The sequence below is a fragment of the Corapipo altera genome, unplaced genomic scaffold (genome assembly GCF_003945725.1).
Source record: "Corapipo altera isolate COAL_440 unplaced genomic scaffold, ASM394572v1 64, whole genome shotgun sequence".
Classification (NCBI taxonomy): domain Eukaryota; kingdom Metazoa; phylum Chordata; class Aves; order Passeriformes; family Pipridae; genus Corapipo; species Corapipo altera.
The window spans coordinates 9,684,477-9,700,253 of record NW_020884893.1 but is presented as its reverse complement, the minus strand read 5'-3'; the positions used below and the strand labels follow the sequence as shown (position 1 = coordinate 9,700,253).

General features: G+C 58.5%; 2 protein-coding genes across 3 annotated transcripts; one reads left to right on the top strand and one right to left on the bottom strand.

The window, feature by feature from the left end:
* Positions 1-78: 78 nt before the first annotated feature.
* SOX12 (SRY-box 12) lies at positions 79-4,261 on the top strand. The gene has a single exon (XM_027646371.1). It carries the CDS (start codon positions 79-81, stop codon positions 976-978), a length of 900 nt encoding a protein of 299 aa, XP_027502172.1. The 3' UTR covers positions 979-4,261.
* Positions 4,262-5,778: 1,517 nt separating this feature from the next.
* On the bottom strand, positions 5,779-14,687 carry TBC1D20 (TBC1 domain family member 20). Of its 2 annotated transcripts, none has more exons than XM_027645836.1 (8): positions 14,309-14,687; positions 13,377-13,562; positions 12,206-12,289; positions 10,544-10,730; positions 9,672-9,773; positions 9,066-9,207; positions 8,221-8,405; positions 5,779-8,083 (listed from the first exon to the last, which is right to left on the bottom strand). In XM_027645836.1, exons 1-8 carry the CDS (start codon positions 14,361-14,363, stop codon positions 7,810-7,812), a joined length of 1,215 nt encoding a protein of 404 aa, XP_027501637.1. In that variant the 5' UTR covers positions 14,364-14,687; the 3' UTR covers positions 5,779-7,809. The 2 variants fall into 2 exon arrangements, with proteins under 2 accessions (XP_027501637.1, XP_027501638.1); XM_027645837.1 differs by having other exon boundaries at positions 7,810-8,083; positions 12,206-12,286; positions 14,309-14,363.
* Positions 14,688-15,777: the final 1,090 nt, after the last annotated feature.

Here is a 15,777-nt window from a genome sequence, read left to right as displayed (position 1 = left end):
CGCTCGTGCTGGGACGGCGGGCAGGGGGGCGGCAGCGGGCGGGGAGGCGGAGGCGGCGACGGGGTGCCCGGCCCCAGGATGGTGCAGCGCGGCCCGCGGGGCCGGGGCGCGGAGGCTCGGCGGGAGCCCTGCGCCCCGCTGCCCGCCCGCGACACCGAGCCCGCCTGGTGCAAGACGCCGAGCGGGCACATCAAACGGCCCATGAACGCCTTCATGGTGTGGTCCCAGCACGAGCGCCGCAAGATCATGGACCAGTGGCCCGACATGCACAACGCCGAGATCTCCAAGCGCCTGGGCCGGCGCTGGCAGCTCCTCCACGACTCCGAGAAGATCCCCTTTGTCAGGGAGGCCGAGCGCCTGCGCCTCAAGCACATGGCCGACTACCCCGACTACAAGTACCGGCCTCGGAAAAAAGGCAAGGTGGGCACCGGCGCAGCCCGCCCGCGGCTCCCGGTGAAGATCAAGCCCTCCGTGCTGGGCCGTGTCTCCGCCAGCCGCAGGCAGCCCGCCAAGCTGCCCACCGGCCCCGACACCCCGCAGGAGCCCGCGCCAGAGGTGCCCACTGAGGACTGCCCCGCGGAGCCCGGCCCGGCTGCCTGGCACCCGGCACCCGACGGGGAGCACAGCCCCCAGGAGCCCCCGGCCCCCCTGAGCCCTGCCGCGCCCTGCCCGGAGCCAGGGACCTCCCCAGAGAGCGGGTCCCCCTCTCCCATGTCAGCTGGGTCCCCTCCCTCCTCCTTCAGCTCCTCGGATGAGGAGCTGGAGGAAGAGCTGCTGGGGGTCATGCCCGGGCGGGCGCCCGCCAGTGCCACCTGTGGTGCTCTGGACTGGTCTGTCTTCGACAAGGACCACGACCTCTTCCCGCGGGGAGGCTCCTCGCACTTCGAGTTCCCGGACTATTGCACGCCCGAGGTGACGGAGATGATAGCGGGGGACTGGCTCATGTCCAGCATCTCGGACTTGGTCTTTACCTACTGAGTCCCGCACTCTGCAGGTAATGCTTGTTTTTATTTTCACCCACAATCAGGTCAGATAAAAAAAAAAAAAAACAAACCAACAACCCAGGAAAAAAAAAAGAACAAAAAAAACAAACAAACCGAAACCAGCTGTTTACATGCAGGAATCAGGTATTTTGCCTTGAAGCTGCTGGAAGGCAGAGACCTTGCTCCCCCCCACCCCCCGGCACACACCCACTCCTCATCCGTCCGTCTGTCCGGCCCTCGCCTTGCGCCAGTGGGACGTGTGGCCGCCCACCATGGTTATTTGCCTGTGAAATGCGTCTCATGGGGCTTTCATTGTCACACCCGGCCACTTCCCCCCATGACCCCAGTGCTGCCGGCCATGGCTGCTCCCGGCCGCTCCCATCTCTGCCAGCACCCTGTGTCCTCCCACTCTCCAGGCAGCCGGAGCATCCACGCCACCCTGGCTCTTGGTGCCCATCCAACTTTCCCCATCCCTCGGGGAATGGCCGATTCCATTTGCTTTTTGACTGCATTTAACGCGTGACTTCAATTTTTCTCCTCTTCCTCGTTGCAGCCCTTGGGGAGGGATGCCGAGCCATGCAAAGCCCTCCCTTCCCGATGCTCTGTTTCATGGGGGATCCCTGGCTTTTGGGGGTTCGGTGTCCCACGGCACCTTCTCCTTCCCCGTGGCGCGCGCTCCCCGCCGCTTGCTTTGGGAAGAGTGAAGTTGCACGCACGTGACGCGCACGTGGGCGCGGGAGGCTGTGTTGTTCCTCTCGCCAGGCAGTTGTGCAGGGGAGGCTGTGCCATGGGGGGAACCCGTGCCCGGGGTCAACCCAAAATCTGGTGGGGATGAGCCCTTCCCAAAGGAGCCAGCCCTCATTTTTAGCCTTGGAGCCAGTGCCCGTGTAGGACCTGCTCTGGGCTGGCTCACCTTGGCTGGTGGAGAAGGGTCCCACCATGCCCGGCTGTGGTGGGTGGTGCTGCCAGGATGGCAAGGAGCAGCAGGGAAGGGCAGGGTGGCAGGAAGGGGCAGCTGTAGGGAAATCTGCCTTAAGCAACCACCCAAACGGGGCCAAGAGCAGCAGCAGTCGATGTCAGTGGGCGTGTGGGGTGTGGGTGATGCTCTGGCGCAGGGCTCCTCCACACAGCACCACGCTGAGCCCCGCTGCTGGCTGAGCTGAGAGCAAGGACATGCCGGCAGGGAAGGCGCTGCTGCAGCAGCTCCTCCAGCTGGGATTTTCTTTGCTTTTCCTAATGGCTCCTTCCTGCGACAGCCGCCTCCTCCCACTGCCGGGAGCACGTGGCTGCAGTGCTGGCTCGGCAGCTGCCGCAGGCTGTGGTTGGGGGGGCAGGGGCTGTGCTCGGGTACAGTGGTGCTGGGTGGGGACGTGGTTGTGATAGGGGCTGGCAGCGTCCTGAGGAGCTGTACTGGGTTCAGCAGCAACCACTGCTTGAAGCAGCCCCTGCAATCCCCCACGGCCCGTATTCCCCAGGAGCTCTGGGTGTGTAGGAGCCCCTGGGACCCCTCCTGGGCAGTGGGGTGCTGAGGGCAGCAGAACACCCGCTCTCTGGGGGCTCTGCCTCCCTGATTTGGGGCTGCTGGTTCTCCCGGTCACAGGCCACCCCGTGCCTGCCTGTTGCTGTCGGGCCGGATTGAGCTGTGACCAGGTGAAGGACATCCCCCTCCCAGGCCCTGGCATCCCCTCAGGCTGCCTTGGAGTCGGGGACCTGCCTGGCCCCACTGCTGGAGGTGCTGGTGGCCCTGGCTCAGCCACGGCACTGCAGCGCAGGGAGAGGCGTGTCCCTGGGCCCTTCAACTGGGGTGCTTGGTGTCCCCCAGCCCAGTCCTGGGTGGCCTGGGGGTCCCCTCGAGGCCCCCCCGATGGTCAGCCAGCCATCAGCAGTGTAGATGTGTCGGTGTGTAGCGGTAGCTGTGCGTGTGTGTTGGCAGTAGCCACGGTGTTTCGGTACCCCCGTGCGGTGCCAGCCTGCGGAGCCAGGCGGGCGTCACGCATCAGACACGTGTTCCCTGGATAGAGCGCATCCCCTTCCCTGCCTCCCCCCCGGCTGTTCCCCACTGGACTCAGACTCACCCCACAAAAGTGGAAAAGCCGAATAAGCGCCGGGACAGCCGTGATTCCGGCAGCCTGCTCCCACCTCACTGCCGCTTGGGGGGTTCTGCCTTCCACCCCCCGGGCAACCCCATGCCAGGAGCACCCGAAGCCCCCTCCCATGTGTGAGCCGGGTTTGGGGTTCCCGTGGGGTCCACCAGCCCCAGGACTCTCTGACGCACACAGATCTCACCCAGCACCTTGGTGCCTTCTTGGGGTGCACAGCCACCCCATGTTGTGACCAGGGGTTCTTGGGGAGGGCACTGAGGCTGACGGCCACCTGCCCTCCATCCCCAACCATGGGGAAGCCAAAGCCCCCAGGTACCAGCAAGGCCTGAGGCCACAGTGAGGGTCTCGCATCACATGTGTGCTTTGCTGACCCTGCAGCTCAGGGCTCAGCTCCCATTCTCAGCAGGGACACGGCTCTCGGTCGTCCCCTGCGTGCTGTGCATCGCCCTTGAGCTGGGGTGATCCCTCCACAGACTGTCAGGCAAAACGTTTCCTCAGGAGCAGGTTCTGGGTCAGTGCCAGAACTGGAGCCAGCGCCGGGGCCTCCCCTTCCCGGCTGCAAGCACAACACCATCTGCTTTGTCCCCGTCCCCCCTGTCCCCTTCCTCGAGTCTCGCCGGGTGTGTTTGTCAGGGAGAACCGTCGTGGACAGTGGTGGATTTTCTGTGCCGTGTGGTTGTAGTGCTTAGAGACCCCCCCCAGCGTGCGGCCCCCTCCCGCTGCGCCCCCACCTCCCCGCTGCCCGGTGCTGGCTGGCATGCGTGTGCGAGCGTGTGTGCGTGCGCGTGCGACATCCCGTCATCACTCCAGACAAAGCGAATAATAATAATAATAATAATAATAAATAGTAATAATGATAGTAATAATAAAAATAAACCAAACCTCTCTCAGGAAGCAGCCGCCCCGGCGGCGGCCGAGCGGGCCGGGGGTCCCCGGAGCTGGCGGGGCCCCAGCGCAGCCTGCGGACGGGCGCCAGCGCTCGGGGTCACCTTTGTAGTGTCGTGTTAGTGAAGGGTCCCTGTGTCTGTTGTCTTGGAGAAATAGGATTTTAGCTGAGGGGCAGTCGTGACCCCATCCGGGTGTGTGACGCGGCCGACTCTTGCTCTGCGGAACAGAACCTCGGCTAACAGTTATCCTGACTGTTGTGATTATGGAATAAAGTGTGTTGGTCTGCTCCCCATGGCTCTGTCTCCTTCTGTGCCAACTCACCCCCTCACAGGGGAATTTGGGGTTCCCAGGGATATGGGAGGTCCCCAGGGAGATGTGGGATTCCCGGTGGCCAGCATCCAGCTCCCAGCATGTCACCCTGAGCCGGGGTTTCCATGGGCTCCCACACGGGGTGGGGTTTTCACCCTCATCAGTCAGAGTGGGATGGGTCCCTGGGAGCAGTGTGAGCATGTGCATATATGTGCACGTATGTGCATGTGCACACACAGCCCCACCCACGTGTGTGTGTGGCAACCCCGACAGCGCCCCCGACTCTGTTCAGCCAGGGGGAAGGGGCTGGGTGGGGACACCGGGGGCACAGGGGAGGGAGGGGACCAGGGTCGCTAATCTGGTCCCGCAGCAGGGCCCGGGGGGATGGGGGGGGGCAAGGGGTCACATGCTGCTTTCGTCACACGCCCCCCCCCCTCACCCGCAGCTGTTGCCACGGCAACAAGAGGAACCCGGAGCATCCCCGGGTACCGCCAGCCCCTCCCATGGCCCCGATGCTGCTGGGGACCACAAGCTGTCCCCGGGGGATGGAGAGGTGCAGGAAGGTGCCCGTGTCCCAGTGACCCCATAAGTCTGCAGGCTGCACCCACCTGCAGACCACCCACCTGGGGTGGTGCCCACTCAGGCAGTGATGCTCCAGGATGGGGTGACTTCGCTTGGATCCCTGGCTGTGGGATCCAACTCCTGCCCAGGGACACCACTAGGAGCAGAAGGCACCGTGAGGCTGCTCCAGCCACGGTCATAGCTCCTGTTGCCATTGCCCTCCTGACCTTACCCAAGTCTGGGACCGTGCAGGATCAGGTGTCCAGTGCCTGGTGTCCAGCATGGCCTGCACAGGCAGATGCACACACTGCCACTTGCCTCACTCTCACTCATGTGGCAGTGGCCTCTTGGCTACCCCAAAGGTGCCACATACTTCGTCACTACTCCTCCTTCCCCCCCACTACCCAAAGGATGTCCCTCCCAAAGGGCTCCCAGCACTACTGAGGAACTTGTTCCCGGAGAAGCCACAGGGAACTAAAAATAACCAGCACGTCCAGCAGCCTCGAGCCATCCGGCCGAGCCCGCTCCCAGCCCGGCAGAAGCGGCTGCATCACCCCGGCTCAGCAGAGCCTGTCCTGGGAAGCGGGCACCGTGCCCGGGATCTCCTCCCACAGCCAGGCACCCGGCCCGGGGTGCAGGAGGGGCCGGGAGGTCAAGCTATTTACAGCCCCGTGCTGCTGATGGGGGGGGACACCCCGGAGAGCCGGTGACACACACAAGGCCTGGCGCTGGCCCAGAGGTGGGCGGATGGAAGGAGAACAGTGACCGGGGCACGCACGCGCCCTTTGGCTCTGCTCCTGCTCCTCTTCCCATGGGGCTGCTGGGTGTGAGGACATGCAGATCTGGCCTGGACACCACGGAAAACGTGCCAGCTCTGGGCCACAGGGTGCCACGACAGCAGATCTGGCAGCCCCGGCCAAGGGGAGGGCAGGAAGTGTGTTTAGTAACTGTTTATTTTACAGTTTCAGGGTTTGTAGAAATCCGCATTTACAGGGGGTGTGTAAGTCTTTGTACAGAGTTAAGTGAAGCACCCACAGCGACTGTCTCCTCCCAGGCCCTTCCTCCCCCGGGGACAACACAAGAACTAAAGTGCATCATGGCCAGGGAGTGGAGGGGCTGCAGGGGCTACCCCCGGGGGGTCCAGCCATCCCCTCCTTTGGGGCAGTGTACAGAGGGGTCTTGGGCCTTCCAGCAGCACCCCCAGGTCACCACACTCTCCTGCACCACCGGTTTCTAAAGTGCTAAGTGACCCAGCCCACTGTCCTGCTCTGGTGTTCCAGGGGGTGCTGAGGGGCCAAGAATGGGCTCTGCCTTCAGCCACGCCGTGAGGAGCCCCATGACCAGCCCTGGCTCTCTCCATGGGCACTGGCACCAGAGAGGAGAGGAAGGAACAGGCCTTGCTGCCCTGCCTGGACAAGGGCAGATTTATACCCTCCAGATTTCACCTACAGAGAACTGCAAGTTCTGCAAGAGAACTCCTGCTCAGAGCCTCATGGGAACACAGGTCAGGAATGACGACTGCACACCTGCCCTCTGGCCAGAAAGGCACGGCCCCTCCATGAGTGAGGGCTCACGGGGCAAACCAGAACATACCCAGGGCAGTTATGGGCCAACAGGCAGTGGGGTGGGACAGGGGGGTGCTGAGCTTTGCAGGGCATGAGTTTCCTTCTCCATCCCTAAATCCTTAACTCTTCAACCAACACCTCCTTTTCAGGTGTGCAGCCCCTGGGCACGGCACAGATGGCTTTGGGCACAACAGAGCAGTGATGGGGAAGCGGGAGGGAGCTGTGAGAGGCAGGTAAGGGCACTTGAGGGAGGTTTAGCAGCTCGGGGGAGAGGTAGAGGCATATAGTGTCTATTGGCTTTGTCTCAGTGGGACACCAAGTTCTCTAGGAGGATTTGCTGCTTAGCTTGGAGGGCAGGGAGTGCTGGGACTCCCAACGGGGCTGTGATGCTGAAGCCTGATCAACTTGTGGGGGAGGTTTATGACACATTTCCTACTGCAATGACTTCTGTCCTGTGCTAAGTGTTTCACAAGGTGGAAAAAGCCTTTCTCCATGTTAGTGCCCACTTCCAGAGCTGGTAAAGAAGTCTGCAATATGTGTCCACAGTACCACTAAGACTTGTGGTGATGTGACCTAGCACATGACAACACACAGCCTTGGCAGGGCAAGCACACTTGTGCCTCACCTCACTGACCCCAGATAAGATCATGGTACTGCCAGCACAGGAGCAGCAGTGCCCAAGAGCTGAGCTAAGGTCTGCTCCTGTCCCCTGCCCTCCTCTCCCATAAACAGATCAGGCTGCAAAGATGAGGAAGCAAAAAGAGCCAGGGAGTGTTACACACTGGAGAGAAGCTCATGGCGTGGCGCTGACGGGGGTGTGTGAAAGGTTGGGCTCTACTCAGAGGGTGCCTACAGGACAGGGAAGGGCTGGAGCACCAGCAAAGCTGAAGGCAGATCGCAGAGCACGCTGGAGCAATGAGGAGCCGAAGGGCTGCCCTGTTCCTCACCAGTGCAACAGCCCTTCAACCCCACACATGCACACAGCCAGGCCAAACCCTGCTGGGACACTCTCTTGCAGGTTCTCACTCCCACTAATTTTCCCCAGTGGAGAACACAGGATCATTTCGGCACAGCCCACACACAGCTCTCCCTTTGTACAGTCACCTGAGCACAGCCTGAACAGCCAGACTTGTCCGTACCTCCGGTTCTTCCCGGGTCGGCGGCAGTGCCTGTCTGCTCACCCCTGCACGGGGAGAGGGGAACAAGGTGAGCACGGTGTGGGGAACCGTCCTGCCAGGCTGGTTCCCTCAGTCTCTGTCACAAAGGCCAAAAGCGTCACTGGACGCAGCAAGAATAAAAAATAATCTTCAGGCAGGTCGTTTCCGGACATGTCCTCCCATCAAACATCAGCCCTCCCCACCAGGGAAGGACGTCGTGACAGGGAAGGCCATTCCTCTGGATTCAGGGGAAAATCTGCAGTTCAAACTTGGGTGCCCACTCCAGTGCACTCTTCACCACAGCCAGGGCAGCTGCTCCCAGCGCCACCGTCAGCCCCATCACTGCCAGCTTGACAAAGCGGTTGGTCCGGGGCTTTGTCAAGATGGATTTTGTCCGCTCCTCCCCTCGGAGCCGCTCCTCCCCTCGGAGCCGCTCCCTGAAGCGCTGCCTCAACACAGTGTCTGGTCTCTGCTGCACTGATGCCAACTCAAAGTCCTTAAAAGTGGAAGCCGCAGTTCTGCAAGAGGAGGAACAGGTTAAGCAGTGTCCCCAGCTCGCCTCAGGGACCAGCCTCCGGCCAGGGAGGAAGATCTCCATGAGGAAGCAAGACCTGGCAAGGGGATGTAGGGCTCACAGGGGCTGGCTGGCACTCACCGTTCCGCCTGCTGCTGAGCTGCCTCCTTGGCGAGTTCAGATGGTGGGAACTGGACAAAAAGGTCTCCAGCTTTGCTGATCAGAGACTCGTAAGGAAGGTCCTGTGGGATCTGGGACAGGAGGTGGTGGACAGAGGCCATGTCACACTCGCACTCCAGAACTTCCTGCTGCCTGTGCAGCACGATCTGCAGAGAGGAGTGAGGACAGATGAGGAAATGGGGACAACTCCTTGGCACACACACTGGCACTTGTTTCAGAGCCAGAAGAGAAAAACATTTCACTTCCAGCTGAAAGACCTTCTTCAAGAGGATACACTGCAGTGAAGCATTCACTGGCTGGGAAGAGAAATGCCAAACCCTTCCTTAGACTCTGAGGCCATGGAAAGCCTCTTTCAGGACAGTTAGGTCTGTCTGCTGAGCAGAGCCTGTTATTGGCAGGCCAGAGCCACAGGCAGAACCTCAGCAGGGCTTGTCTCCACAATTTGCCCTCAGAGATTTGTTTGGATCCCCCATAGGAGGATGGGAAGACGGATGCACAATACAGGGCTGTCTCCAGCCAGCCAGCATGTGCCCAGAAGCAGGGTCAGCACATGAAAGCAAAGAAAAACGCTGTGCCACGCTGCCTCCGTGGCACTGAATTACCCCAGTCTGCACATCTGGACACCTCCAGGCTGCTCCAAGTTCCCCAGGATCCCACTTGCCCTCTGCCATCACCAAGGACTTCACTGGTAGGGTGCAGCTGGGGACAGCACTCGCACTGGGTTTGCCAGCCCCCCTGTGCAGCCCCAAACTCCCACCACCTCAGAACGGTGCAGTTAATCCCTGACCCTTTCCAACAACACCTACCACAGCAGCAAAATAAATGGGCATCAGCGGGTGGCAAGCCAGGAAGAAGTCATATAATCGCACGACGTGCCGGAAGTCAGACAAAACGTGTCCAAACCAGGTGATCAGCCAGCTGAGAGCAAAGATGGTTCCCACCTCCGCACTGCGGAGAGAAAGGGCTGTTAGGTCAGCCTGGAAACAAAGGGCTCCGGACTGGCTCTTCCCACTCACCTTCCTGCTTCTGCTTTGATCTGCCCAGACAACACTTGGGAGTCCCTAATGCAAAACCTGGGAATTATCCCCAAAACTAGCAACAAACTACACCAAGGTCCCACCAGCCACACAAGTGGGCATGTGAAGTGGTTGTGGCACTTTGGACAACACTCTCCCCAAATTCCCCAGCCTTTCCAATATGGACTGCAGACCACTGGGATGAAGATGGCACCACATATAAACCCTCCATACAGGCAGCACAGGTTTGGTTCTGCTCTGAAATGAAGTGCCACATGGCTCTGGAGTGTCACTATTGGCTGTGGAACAGTTGTTGACTCCCTGAGGAAGCCACTATGGTGGTAACCCAAAACTGGTAGCGGAAAGCCAGGAGGCTCTGAGGGAAGGTCTGTGTACCTCTGCATGAAGTCGTGCACCTCAGGGTTCACCTGGTCTATGATGGGCATCAGGTAATTTAAAATGTGCTTGGTATTATCCATCGTTGGGTCCATAAAATCCCTGAGAAAAGATTTAAAAGAAGCTTCGTCAAGCAACCATGTCAGCGAGCTCTCCCTCCAGGGAGGCAGCAGAAGGAAAATAAATGTAAGTGCAATAAACAGCCTTGATGGCAAGGTGGCCCCCGGCCCCAAGGAATTCTGTCTCTTTGGGACAGCCTCCTTCCTGCTTGTCTGGGACTCACAGGGCTGACCCGCACAGAGAACGCAGATCCAGACCATCACACTGCTGTCAGCTGACAATTCTTATTTTGCTTCAGTGCACACATGAACTGTAAAGCCCTTCCAGCACCCAAAACCTGATTCCCTGCCTGGGAGAGGAGGGAGAATCCCTCCAAACCACACCTCCCAGATGGAAGCTTGCTTTCATTTCAGTGCACAAATAGCAGAGACACTGCCCAGGTACAGACCACACTGCCCAGGGCTGTGCAAGGACAAGTGGGAGGCACGGTGCTGAGCCAGCCCCCAGGACCTGGAGAGGCCCTGACAGCCACAAAACCATGAATAATGCATGTCAGTTGGCTTTTCCAGCTCCAAGAGATGCTACAAATTAACTGACAGCCTTCAATTATCCCTTCCCCAGGGCATAGCTCCCTGCAAAGCTGTCCTGTGGTCAGGCTGCTCTCACAGCACCCCTCCAGGTACAAGCATGACAGGCAACTGCTTTAACCCAAGGCTCTGCCTTCCCAGCTCCCCTTCCAGGCCAGCTCCACCTGCACAGGTGTCCCCACAGCCTGGGGACACGCAGGTGACTCCTCTCCTCCCGCTGAGTACCTGAGATGATGCGTTGAGAGCTTTTCCACCAGCGCCGTGGCCAGCCTGTCCCCCACCACCAGGAGGAAGGTGACCACGATGTCATGGTAGCCCTGGTAGTAGTGCAGCTGGGGGTTCCGCTTGAGGACGTGGAGGATGATATCGATGAGCTCCTCCTGCAGTCCTTCCCTCTGGTCATCTGGCATCCCTGTGGGGACAGTGCCAGGCAGAGGTGGGACAGCTGTGCCACCTACCAGTGCCTGCTGTGGGAGCGAGGGCGGCTGTGGTGTGCAAGGAGAGCACCTGTGAATTTGCCAACCCACCCGATCCCAAGGGAAGTGTTGCACAGGAGAGGGCAGTAAAACTGGCAGAAAAAAATATCCCAAGTCCTAATCCTGCCTCCCAAAACTCTGCTGGCCTGGGGAAGTCAACCAGTGGTTAAGGTGTTTAATCTTCAGAGCTGCAGAGGCCCTACCTGCGAGGAAGCCACCGTGGAGGATGGGAGCAGATTTTACTGATGTTTGTACAGTGCTGCTGTGAAGAGCAAACTGAGCTGTGCATCCAGCATTGCTGAGGACATTTGAATCATTTTTAATTTCCCAGGAGTTCTAGAAAAAAATTCAGCAGGACCCATTTTCACAGAAACTGTGCCAGCTGCATCAGACTGTGAGGCCTCCACCGGCACAACTTTCTATCAGTCCCCTGCCAACAACATGTGTTTAGGGACAGGATGTCGCAGGGAAAACATTGTTCCTGTCCTGCACAGCTGCAGACAGTTTCTGGCAGTCCTTGTCAACAGATAAAATGCCCAAAGGCCAAGCAGAGAGTCCCAGTGGAGATCCTGCAATGACAAAGTTCTCCTTTTCCTCTGCTTCACTGATGCGGCTAAAAATAGTCAGGAGGCTGCCATTCAAGGGCAAAAAAATCTGTAGGAGCAGAGCCTTCAGGAATCAGGCCTGCACACAACATCCACGCTCGCAAGAGAACCACAGTGAATCAACTGTTTACACAAAATAAGAGTGGCAGGAGGGGGGAAGCAGATTCTGGCCAGAAATAACGATTGCTCTGCACAGAGAGCTGCTGGATTCAATGTTTTTATAAATAACACAAAAAGGCAACAGCCTCCCATTAGAGCTAAACAACTGCAAAACCGTTTCGCTTCTGAATGTTCTGAATGTTCTATTAAATTTGGTGCAAGAACCTGATTTTCAGGCTGTTTTACAGCAGGAATTGTTCTAAGCACTGACAAACCTGCCTTCCATGCCCCTGAGCTAGACCATGGCTAAAATAAACTGAAGCAAGGACACGTTTCTCCATCTGTCCTAATTTCAGCTGGTGAGGGGGGCAGGATCCGTGCAGGATCTGAACCCTCTGTGCTGCAACTGTCTGCTGGTAGCAGCCTGTTGGCAGAGGGGCTCAGCAGGGCAGGGGAAGTGGAATGTTGGAAAAGCCACATCAAAAACCATCTGTGCAGAGGCAGCTGAAGGAAACTGATGGCTGCAGAAGGGCTCCACTGCAAGAAGCAGCTGCTGTGAGCTCACAAAGAAAAGGCTTTCTAGAAGTCAGGCTTTTGGAGCAACAGAGTGTCACCTTCTGCAGCCTCCCAGTGAAGTCTGAGCCAGGAGGAGCCCCCTGGCATTGATCTTGCCCCCAGAGAGTGGGAAGAGCAGAGTCCCCCCTCACCTGGCGGGAAGCGGCGCAGGGATCGCCGCACGTCCAGTAACACTTGCTGGTAATCCTTGTTGTCCTCTCGCAGCTCCTTCCCTGCTGAGAAAAACAGGAATAGGATTAACACTGAGCAGTGCAAAGGAACTGGGGAGAGGGGTGAGGGAGCGAGGAGGATGAGGCTGCACCCCCCCACACCACCCTTTTATCATGTCACACACCAGCCCTGTCCCCACACTCGCACTGCCACACACTCTGACACCAACAGCAAACGAGACAATTATTTCTTCAAACAACATATGTTAAAATTCTCAAACTGACAGCACTCCCAGCATTCCCAGGAACATCCCAGCTCCACAGTTTTGCTGTGCAATTCAAAGCGTACTCAGCTGTAGGAAGGGAAATGAACTGTGGAGACCACAATTAATAATTTATTAAACAGAAACAATTCAGAAGAAAACCCCACCCAGGGGTAGCTAAGACAGTTATAACAGAAAAGTTCAGTGAGCCAGCAAATTCTATCTATGCGATCATGTGAAGTTAAACGTTGTCTTCCAGCAGCTCTGGTCACCTCACATCACCCCTCATGTCACCCAGCTCTTGACTGAGGTGAAGGCACGCTTCCAGATGGCCACAGATTCAGGAACAACAAGAAAATCTGTCCTGGGGGCGGCAACTGTAAAAGCTACAGGAGCTCCTGCATTGCTAAGGTTTAAAAACCATGTGGTTATTTCACCAGGAAGGTCATTCTCCCTGCATCTGCTCCGACCAAACACCACACGTGCTTCACACAACAAACTGCTTCCTGGGAGAGACACCTCAGGAGGATTTTGGCCAAGCCAGGGCTCAGCACAGCCACCTCTCCATGGGAACAACACAAAGTAGGTCTGATTTTTCTGCTCTAGGTGAACTCACACATGCCAGCTAATGCTGGCCACGCTGACCGCATCCACAGTCGATTTCCGTTGCTGTCACTAAAGGTAACAAATGTTGTTTTTAGGAAGTCTTTTCCAAGCCTGCTGTTTACACACAACACTGCGTTCACGCTGCAGTGAGTGCCCTTTTCACATGAGCTTGCTGGGAAACACACCAGCACACGCAGGGAAAAGGCAGGTCAGAAAGCAAGTCCTTCCTCTGGTGACAAAGGTCACCGGGCCGTTCTTCCCAAGCACCCGAGTGTGTTCCGCACCTGGAAGAGGGGGCAGGTCGTCTGTGTTGACACTGAGCAGCTTTGGCCACACTTTGCACCGGATCTCGTCCGTGAGGAGCCCGCCCTCGCTGATCGCCATCCGCCTCAGCGCCGCCACGTCGATGGGGTCACTGTTCAGAGCCTGGTAAATCTCTGCCACCTTTCTTTTCTTCTTAGCATCGAAGTCTGCAGGGAGATCACAGAGATGGGAACTGACAGGCAGTGCCTGCACACGGCGCCAGCGAGTAACAGCCACTCACAACAATGTCACACACACAAGGGAGATGACACAGGGCAGTTGTCACTGTCACATGCCCTGCCGGGCCAGGACTGACCCTGGCGGTGACTCTCCAGCTGAGTGTTCCCATCTCTGCAGGCTCAGCATCGGGGGCACCTCATAGCCCAGAACTGCTTCCCTATGAACCCCTGTGGGAGGCCAATGCTGCTCCTCCTGACATGGGAGCCACCAGCACTGCCCAAACAGCCTCAGCTCCCTCTTCCCCAGCGGATCACAGTTCCACACAGGGGACAGGGACAGCCCTGCAAAGCCATCCTGCAACTGTTTGCCCTCTGACGTGGCTGCCAGCTCAGGTATCAAGTGTTTCCTAAGAGCAGGACTTAGGGAAGTGTTCTAAAAAGATTAAGGACAGCGCTCCCAAAACTGTGTTCCTACCGACTCCTGGGTGCAGCCATCCTAGGGAGAGGCCTGAGCATTTCCACAGACACAAGAAAGGACATTGTTATACCAGAGTTAACCAGTCACGAGCATGTTGACTTCTCTTCCAACAAACACAAACCTGCCAGCTACCAGTACACACAGCTTAGCCAGCAGAAAACAATTCCCACTGTTTTGAGGAGCACGGGAACTCGGGGCAGGGAGGTGGGAGGGGGTGACACACAAAGCACACGGTGCTGGGGATAGACACACTTACAGGACACGAGAGCGCTGCCCAGGGAGCGGAGAAGGGACACTATTTCACACCACATGGTGGAATTTGTCACCGCTGCCTCATGTGAGGAAGGAGAGAGGCGGCCGAGAGCCACCCGATATCCCACACTGGAGGAGTTCCCAGCAAGGAGGCTCTGCTGAGCAGCTGCGAGGCTGGAGCACAGGATGAGGCCACAAACACTGCCTCTCCCCAAAGGCTTTTCCCACAGATGCAACGACTCTTAGGCTCCAAATGGGATTCGCTCGATAAAGGGACGTGTCCAAATAGGGTTTGGGGTGGGAGGAATTAAAAGGATTCCGATGGAGAAACAGCTGTTTCCCAAGGCCGCGCCCTCCCGGCAGCGATCAGGGAGCGCTTTCCTCTGCCCACGTGGCACCTCAGCGCTGCCCCGGCCCTCTCCCTGCGAGATCCTGGCTGGAAGTGCCGCTCTCCGCGGGGTCCGGAGGGAGCCGGCGGGTCGCCAGGCTGCTCAAGCACACGGGCGATAAGTAGGTCGAGCAATGGATGCTGTTCCCTCTCAAAGACCCTTTTTAAACACTTCTTGGATCAAAACAAGCTGTAACAGCCTAGGACAGAGCTCCACCTCCCTCCGAATTCCAAGTTCCTGGTAACGTTGAATCTCCCATCGTTTACCCAGCCAGTACAGTTTCCTTTTATTTCCTTTCCCGCCCCTTGAGCAAGCAGAGTTATTTGCACAACAGAAGCCAGCTCTGCTCGTCCGGTTCCCTATTCCCAGCCAGTTCCCCACCCCCAGTTGTTCCCGATCCCCTGCCACACACTGGGCTGTCATATCCCTGTCATATCCCGACGTCTCGGGAAGGAGAAGACAAAGCCTGTGGGAGACAAAACTCCTGTTCACACACAAAGAACTTGAGGAGTAGTGGGGAGGAAGGAGCGCGTCTTGCGGGCTCCTCTTCTCGGGCTTACTGACAAATACCCCAACGTTTACACTTTTCAAAGGTAGGGCTGCAAGTATTAAAAAAAAAAATGTATTTCAAAACATGTTTTGTGCAGGCAGAAGACCTTAACTGGCAGGTTCATACTTGGAGATGAGGGCGCGGGGTCTTTATTGTCCCGAAACTCGGACTGGCCAGTCCCAATCCCGGGTGGGTCTGTCGGTGCTCCTGCAGCCAAAGGCAGCGCGAGGAGCAGCGCTGCGGGCACCGGGCACCGACACCAGGCCGGGCCAGCCCCGGCGCTGCCGCAGAGCCCCCGCTCACTGCCGGGAGCGCCCGGGGACCCGGCTCGGCTCAGGCAGCGCCAGCCGCGCCCGGCCGCTCCCGCCCGCCCGAGCCCGCGGCGACCGCAGAGCCGCGGAGCGGGCCGGGCCCTTCGCTCGGGCCCCGGGCCCGCCCGGATCCCCCGGGACACCCCCGGTTCTCCCGCCGGGGCGAGAGCGGCACCGGCCCCGCCCCGCCGCCAGGGGGCGCCGCCGCTCCCACAGGGGGCGC

Excerpts from the sequence above, each read along its gene's own strand:
- SOX12 (XM_027646371.1), top strand. The coding sequence starts at position 79 with ATGGTGCAGCGCGGCCCGCGGGGCCGGGGCGCGGAGGCTCGGCGGGAG.
- TBC1D20 (XM_027645836.1), bottom strand. The coding sequence starts at position 14,363 with ATGTGGTGTGAAATAGTGTCCCTTCTCCGCTCCCTGGGCAGCGCTCTC. Across the intron at positions 12,290-13,376 it reads CGACCTGCCCCCTCTTCCAG|CAGGGAAGGAGCTGCGAGAG; the intron begins GTGCGGAACACA and ends TGTTTTTCTCAG. Across the intron at positions 10,731-12,205 it reads CCTGCGCCGCTTCCCGCCAG|GGATGCCAGATGACCAGAGG; the intron begins GTGAGGGGGGAC and ends CTGTCCCCACAG.